Genomic DNA, 8,150 nt, shown 5'->3' on the forward strand with positions numbered 1-8,150 from the left:
AGAGAACAGAAGCGCCAGCAGAGAAAGTACTGAACCAGGCAAAAGCTCATTGTTCATGAAATAAATACACATATTGAATTGGGGTTTATATTCTTTGTAAGGTCCGCCCAATCTGTCCAACGGCGGTTTCCCACAGGACGGGGAAGGTTTCTTGCGCGTTCGGTCTTTTCAGTGTGGCAAAGTAGTTTAATTCCAAGTAAACTTTTATCTGACTCCATTTTATTATGACGTCGAATTTAGTTTAGAATGTCAACTGATTATTGGTCATTTGTATAATAATTTAGCTCTACATTTGATTATTTAACTCTTTGCTCTTACTGTACTCATTTATTTGGATTCTTATAACGCTTTGAGTCTCGCACTGGCCGGGTATACGATCTCAAATACACAAACTCGTCAGTCTTGGTCATTAGACAGAGGCGATGACTAATACTTTTAGACACCGCACCATGCTTGCTTATTTCTAAAAGTATGTTATTTAGTCCCCATAGATCTGAACACACTGAATTAAAGTAATACTATATCTATCCAGAGGTCATGACCATTTCCATAGAACCAAGCTGACCAATCTAACCTTTCTAATGGTAACTTTATATAATCATGCCGTGGTTTCCCCCGTACACTTAGTTAGAATAATATTACAATAATCAGAGGATGAGGCTCACCCTATTCAGATTGGTCTGACAACCCTATGTTGTTCTGAACGGAAATGGTTCTGAACCGTTATTAGCCTACACAGTCTAAGTATACATAACTAATGCCAATGTGTTAGTCGGAGCTCTAAAATATCAGTTGGTGTGCCCCACTGCTCCACCTTAACTGTACTTTAGTCCGTTACTAACCTGAGCGTAGATTTGTGGGATTATGGATTTATAATCTACTAGAGTCAGTAATTTCAGAGTACGTCAGAATAAAATCAAATATAACAATTTATTAGTCAGGTAAATGTATAATGCCAATTACATAATCAATTCAAAGATGATCAATACAAAACATCAGATGCTCAGAAACAGAGTAAAAGATGCATACCTGACATTAGGAAAATACATATGGCTGAGTACCTGAAGGACACTCAGCAATGTGGGCTGATCTGACTACAGAATCGTGCTGAGCCTCCTGCAACATCTCTTTAAAAACTCAGAAACTTCTTTCAAATGGAAACATGAGTTCACAATGGGAATTTGCATTAATCAGGGTCCCAGACTGAGTAGTTTACACCTTTTGGGGACAGAAGGCCATTTGCATGAAAGACCCTGTGAAGGTGGACACACCCATTACAGAGAGCAAAATATCTCTAAAATCTTAAAACCTTTATTACCTTCTGGTTTACTTCTGTGGGAATAAAACCTTTGTACCAGTTGCACTGAGACATTTCAAATGATACCAAACATGTATAATGTTGTATGATAACTGTTTACATTCAACCACATAGATTTTGGGTGAATTTCAGGTCATCTCTGCATGTAAAAAGAAGAGATGGGGGAAGAGGGGGGTGAAGGAAAGGAAATGTAGATTAAGGCAATGCTGAGGTGATTGACTCGGTGTGATTGCGTCTCGGATGGGGATGCTAATTTTGCAAGAAAGAGTTCAAATGTTAATTTCCTTTGTTTTCTCAAAGAGTAGCCCTCTCTTGGTCTAGACAGTCCAGCATCAGTCTTACAGTTTTCCCTCCTTGACCCCGTGGGTCAAATTCTGGCGGGTCCCATGGGGTCACTGTTAAACGTTTGTTGTAGTCCTTGAGATGTAGCTCAAATTTGTCTTTACAAGGTTAGCAGCTGTAGAAACCTTCAGAGTGCTCTGTGTTCACCTGCAGAATACCCAGTCTCACCGGGTATATGTAGCTTGAGTTCAGCAGGTGGATGGGGGGGATAGGGATGGGATGATCATCTGACCCTTCTTGACCAATCCTGTCACCTCCAACGGTGCGGTTATCTGGGCAGACTCCAATAGGTGAAGGGGTTCTCCTTAGTTACGCACTGCTTTGAGTGAGACACCTGAAAAGCATCTTAACGGCCACTTGACGACTGAATGCCGATGAACTTAATGAACTCAAAACTATAAGGAAATGCATAAAAAAACATAATGCATCAAAACAAAAACAAAGTCAGTTAATGTCAGCAAGTGCAATTGGTACATCTGGTCTCAAGTGTTTTTCAAGGTCATGTATGGTAGGGTAGTCCCATTTAAGCATCCAATTCTTCACTACCACTGTGATGGAGTTTAATGGTAGTGGAATTTAAGTATTCTTGGTCTGAATTACTCAAAGGAAATGCAGCAGAAAGTCAGTATAAATTACATATTTAAATAGATGGTATGCATCAATAAACCATATAATAACAGTAATAATATTCAACCACAATTGAGGGATATTTATATATAATAATCACTGTTTGTTCAGGAATCTTCCAAAGCAAGCCACCTATGCAGAACTAATACTTTGAATAAGTGACTTGAACATGCTTAGTCAGACAAGAATGGAGATGGTGCTTTCCTTGCAACAGTTTGGTGTGTGTGTGTCCGTGTGTCTATCTCACAAAACACAAACCACAGTGGAGCTATATACTTTATTTTGGCAGCTGTTACAGAAACATTCTTACAATAAATCTAATTTAACCTTGAGATTTGAAGTCCTATTAGATAGTTGTGTAAATATCAAAGCTATTTGCAATAATAACTCTTAATTTCTGATAGGAATGCAAAAAAAATCAGTAGTTATTGATTTTTTGAATAGAATAACGAGACACAAACCTCTACATTCAATTGCTGTGCCCCCTTTTATTTTTGAAAAGTGTGCATACACATACAAACTTTAGTCCAAGTGCGTACATTTGGAGAAACACATTTACCTTATATTTCATTAGAATAGAACCAGGGCCATACGCAGAGTTTCATAATTACGAGGTCACAAAATGTAGTTTGATAAGGGGGTTTGGGTGCATGCTCCACCGAGAAAATTTAGATTCCCCTGGTGTACATATATCCGTTTTAAGGCAAACAAAAAGTTACGCATTTCTTCTGATTGCTGTTCACGCAAGACCTCACCCAGCCCCAGAGCCGGCACAGTTGTGCCGGCAGGCCTTAAAACAGCAAGCCATGTGTACCTTCCTCGACCATACGAGAGTCAAACTAACACTGCGAGTTGATACTGATTTATAAGCAGACCAGTATCAACTCAAGAATGTGCATAAGAGTTTTATTTAACTAAATCACTAACACATATCTAATCTAAACAAACACATACACACAGATCACATACATGGGAAATGAGAAAGTGAATGAAACCGTAACAGAGGAATGGAGCTATGAAAAGAGTCATTTAACCAGCTGAAGGAAAAAAAAAAAAAAAAAAAAAAAAAAAAAAAACACACAACATCAGTTTCGTATTACAAAGCACCTTTGTTAACAAAGGGGTTCACAACTTAATACTAAATCACTGTTTAGTGTTCAAATGTATGATATTTGCAATTGCCTTAGCTGTTGAAGAGGGTCCAGATATGCAGTCTCTGGATAAATTCTTGATGGTTTCATTCAATGGGCTGAAGTTGCTATCGATTTATTCTGCGTTGAGCGGGTTCTGGAGCTGGCTCGTTTGCTGGAACGGACTCTGGAGTAGGCTCGATGGCTGGAGCGGACTCTTGAGCAGGATGGTCATCTAGCCCACACCAAAAGACGGTCTTCAGGGTGTCATCGTTCCAGCACACCAAATGAGAAAGTTAGAGAAACTCCCCAACATAGTCCTCAAGCGGGCAGCCATCTTGGAACAGGGTGAGCAGACGGTCAGTGGGTTTCACCGGGGTGAGAAGAATGCCCATTTTAGTTTTTTTGGTCTGGTCTTCTGTCACACTGCTGTGTAGACAATCCAACACAAACACAATGATGAAGAGAGAATACAATCTTTAATAAATCCAAAGACATAAATCCAAACATGAAGAGTATTACTCACACATAACATTGAGAAGACCAGACAAAGAACAACAGAAAAGCAGGAACTTAAGTAGTTTGGATAACAAGGTGATTAATGAGACACAGCTGATAAACATGAACTAATAATGATGGTGACCATGGAAACCAAGTGGCGGGACCTTAACAAAGGAACACAGGAACCAATGAAAATCCAAACAAAGAGTCCAAAATATATAGACATGTGACAAAAACCTGCCAGATTTGTTAATAACCACTAGTTGAAAAGTCACTGTATACTACCTTATGCTATTATAGTTACTAATGTCATACAGTGTGCAGTTACCGAGGGTTGTTTATTAGGGAAGTTTCGGTAAGAAAAAAAAAAACACAGCTTTTATTTAAATTAGGCATTGGATAATGTAAAAACTGTCCAGATTGATAACTGGACAGCGTTTGTGTTGACAAATGAAAGCAGGATACTACCTAGTAACATCTGATATTTATACCTGGAGTAACTGGTTGGACAGTCATCTTAAAAATACACCTGACATGAACATAAAGCACTGACAGCAATCAGCTGGGATTTAGTGCAAGTGAAAATGTCATTGCTAAATCACTTGAGTTGTCATCTCATTTTGATACTTTCTTTATTGACTGGAGCAGATAGTGGTAAGTAAGATGAGAGTAATATAATTAAATATCAACAATAATTGCATTATTACTAGTAGTAGTAGATGTAAAATTATTTAAATTAAATACTGCAGCATTTTTTAAGAAGGGTGACTTGTTTGATGGTCCTCTAAGGATGGATATTCTAAATATTACATTAAAGTTCTTCTCTTTTTTCTTTTCTGGTTGGCGTTTATCTGAAAAACATAACTGTGATTGTACTGCCTCTTTATTCTTTTTCAGCTGATGACTATTACATGAGACGGTCAAGATGCATCTACAGCTCTCCTGATTACAGTGACATGGCGTATATTGACAGCTTTTACTTAAATAAATTTATATTCACACAGTTCAACAGTACTTTGAATAAGTTTGTGGGGTTTAGTGAAATTGGAATGGGAATTGCTGAGCAATGGAACAATAACTCCTTTGTGCTAACAGAGAGAAATGGTGTTAATTTATGCAAAATCATTATTAAGTCTGAGGACAAACCTGAACATGTTAAAGTAGGTAAGTGGGTCAAAACTCTTCTCTGATCTTTACTGTTTCTCATGGAATTCTTTTTTTTAACATTTATGTTATTTCTACATGAGCATATGCTACTAACTTATTAATGGAAAAATGTTTTAATGTTACCATGAATGATCAAATCTAGCAACTAAGAATTAAATTATAAAAACCTATTGGATAATAATAATTTATATTCGTCTGATTTCTTCAATTACCATTTATCACCTCGACCTGCAATACAAACACATACATATGAGGCGTGTTGAAAATTGAGTATTTAGGATGTCTTTCTTTGATTCAGTGAAACCGGAGGTTAAGCTCAGTTCAGTGACACGGGCTGGTGGCAGACATCCAGCAGTGTTGATGTGTAGTGCATATGAATTTTATCCTCCACACATCAAAGTGTCCTGGCTAAGAGATGATAAACTGATGACCTCTGAAGTGACCTCAACAATGGAGCTGGCTGATGGAGACTGGTTCTACCAGATCCACTCTGAGCTGGAGTACACCCCCAAATCTGGAGAGAAGATCTCCTGTATGGTTGAGCATGCCAGCTTCAATAAACCCATAATTTATGACTGGGGTAAAAGGAGATGCTCACCTACGGTCATATTCTAGTTGTGTTTGTGGTCAGCACAATTTTACACATGATTGTACTCCACAGATCCATCTCTCACTGAGTCTGAGAGGAATAAAATCGCTGTTGGAGCTTCTTGTCTGGTGCTGGGAATGATCATAGCAGCTGCTGGACTCATTTACTACAAGAAGAAATTAGCAGGTCAGTGGATATTAGAATAATTCAGAATATTATAATCTGTGTACATCATCCCTGTACATGCATGTAACATGTTATTCTTTTTTTTTTTTTTCTTTGACAGGAAGGATCCTAGTACCTCATTAATGATGATAGATTTCTCACTAAACTTTGATAGCTCACTTGTCAAACTCAGTCACTTGATCAATAAATATACATATTTTAGGTCTTCATTATGACTAAGGGGACTAATAATGAATAACGGACTATGTGTGACATTAGCTTTGTGACATGATCATGACTTACTAGTACACGGTTATGTATGTGGGTCCTGGGGACCCACCGCTCTGCACATTTTCTATGTCTCTCTTATCTGACACACTCAGGGTATGTTTACACGACAACAATGTAGTAAAAACGGAAAAGTTTTTCCTTTGCCTTTTTGAACAACGTTGATCCATGAAAATAATTTAAAATGCTGTTATGCATGCCAGACCAGTGGTTAGCAATGTCACTTTGAAAAAACAAACAAACAAAAAACACTACGTTCCTGTGCACATATGCATTCTTCTACAGAGCAGTGAATACAAACAATCAAGATGCATGCACATGACGTCACCATTTTCACGTCTTTGTAGATTAGATTGAAAACCATTGATCCAGTTTACTAAACGCCACTTAAAACGAGTGTTCACAAGATTTAAAGATACAAACATTTTAGAGACAGTAAAACAGATGTTTTATTCATTACTGTGTACAGAATTTTCAAAACTCAAATATGTTGTTTCAATCCAACCCAAGTAGATCTGAGAAAGCAGTGGCTGGTAAACAAACAAGATTATTTCATCACAGGGAGTCAGTGATCTAAACCAGTCAACGAAATGCTGCAGTGTGTGTGAGACCTGATAAATAAGTCAGGGAGAACCTTTTTTTATTTAGCATTAAATGATGGAATAATGACTGGAATAAGCACCAACGCATACAAGCAAATATATTTTTAGCAGTCAAATTCATTTATAAATGAAAACTCAACATGAAAACAAGAATGTAATATATTCAGTATTTTAAAAACACTGTTAATGAAACGACCATCACTGGACTGCTGCAAGTTCTAATTTTTATTTATAATTCAGAATCCATATTCGGAAAGAACTATTATATATGTACATGAAAAATTGAGCAGGTTCGAAAATTAAAATAATGTTAATGCAGAGAACATTATTCAATGTTTTAAACAACTGACAACTGTAAAAAAGTCTGTCCGTATGTAGGTGCGCTGAACACTGTACTGGAAACACCTGAGGCGTAAGTAGAACATGGAAGTAGTTGTGCAAGTACTCCATTTATCCTTTGACACAGCTATCATATACAAACCTAACTTCCAATCCTTTAACTGATGCTTGATTTCTAAAATGTAAAATAAGAAAAATAACAATGATAGGAAATTGGAATATAGCACAAAATCTGATACTTTTTTTCTGTTAAGCATTATACGAATATAAGATCATATTTGAGTAGCTATAAGATCTCATTCATCATTGACAATGATGTAAATGATACTTGATATATTGTTCTTGCTAAGTTCATCTTTTGTATTTGTACACAATAATGTACTGTTCGCTTTGATTCTGAATTGAAAGACACTACTACAAAGGTACACATGCACAATTACAGTTTGTTCAGTGTTGTTTATTGTATTAAGGTATTACATTATGTTGTTGTAATTGTTTATGCAGTGTGTTTGCTTGTGATTTGACCAAACCGAAAGGATTGTTATGAAGCTTTTTTTTTCCGGTTATTATTTCCAAGTGAATGGAAGACCCCAATATAACAATGTCTATTCAAATATTTTGTTGACCAATCTGTCAAGTATTATCTCAGGAGGATGAGTGAGTTGTTGTGTTGATGTGTTATGTGAATTGTACCATATTGTTTGGATGGCTTTGTTGTAGCTGCTGTCTTTGAATGAAATCACTTCTCAAAGTCTTGTGATTTTTGATGCCAGAATTAGACTTTATTCTTCAAAGAAATAAAGCCAATCAAGCATCCTACAGGAGCAACTGCCCAGTCCTCCTCACACTCAAATATACAGTATATGTACATATTCACTCATATGGCTTAAATTATTTGTGTCCGGTCACAGCTTGCGTGACCTGTTTCAGTCTATGGTCACAACAGCTACAACTACCAGAGGAAGGCCAACGAAACACTCTCAAAAGGTTCACAACAGGGTTACAATATGTCTGGGATATGTGGTGCTGTTAGCTGTTACAACAGTCATCAGAGAAACCCCGAACTACAATTTTATTCGATT

The 8,150-nt window shown here is 37.0% G+C and overlaps 1 protein-coding gene across 1 annotated transcript; it reads left to right on the top strand.

Moving 5' to 3' along the window:
* The first annotated feature begins 4,491 nt into the window (after positions 1–4,491).
* On the top strand, positions 4,492–7,884 carry LOC127517134 (rano class II histocompatibility antigen, A beta chain-like). Its single transcript, XM_051902359.1, has 5 exons — positions 4,492–4,572; positions 4,816–5,082; positions 5,384–5,665; positions 5,747–5,860; positions 5,961–7,884. The coding sequence occupies exons 1-5, from the start codon at positions 4,503–4,505 to the stop codon at positions 5,981–5,983; spliced, it is 756 nt and encodes a 251-aa protein (XP_051758319.1). The 5' UTR covers positions 4,492–4,502; the 3' UTR covers positions 5,984–7,884.
* The last annotated feature ends 266 nt before the right edge of the window (positions 7,885–8,150 follow it).

The sequence above is a fragment of the Ctenopharyngodon idella genome, chromosome 8 (assembly GCF_019924925.1).
Source record: "Ctenopharyngodon idella isolate HZGC_01 chromosome 8, HZGC01, whole genome shotgun sequence".
NCBI classification, from domain to species: domain Eukaryota; kingdom Metazoa; phylum Chordata; class Actinopteri; order Cypriniformes; family Xenocyprididae; genus Ctenopharyngodon; species Ctenopharyngodon idella.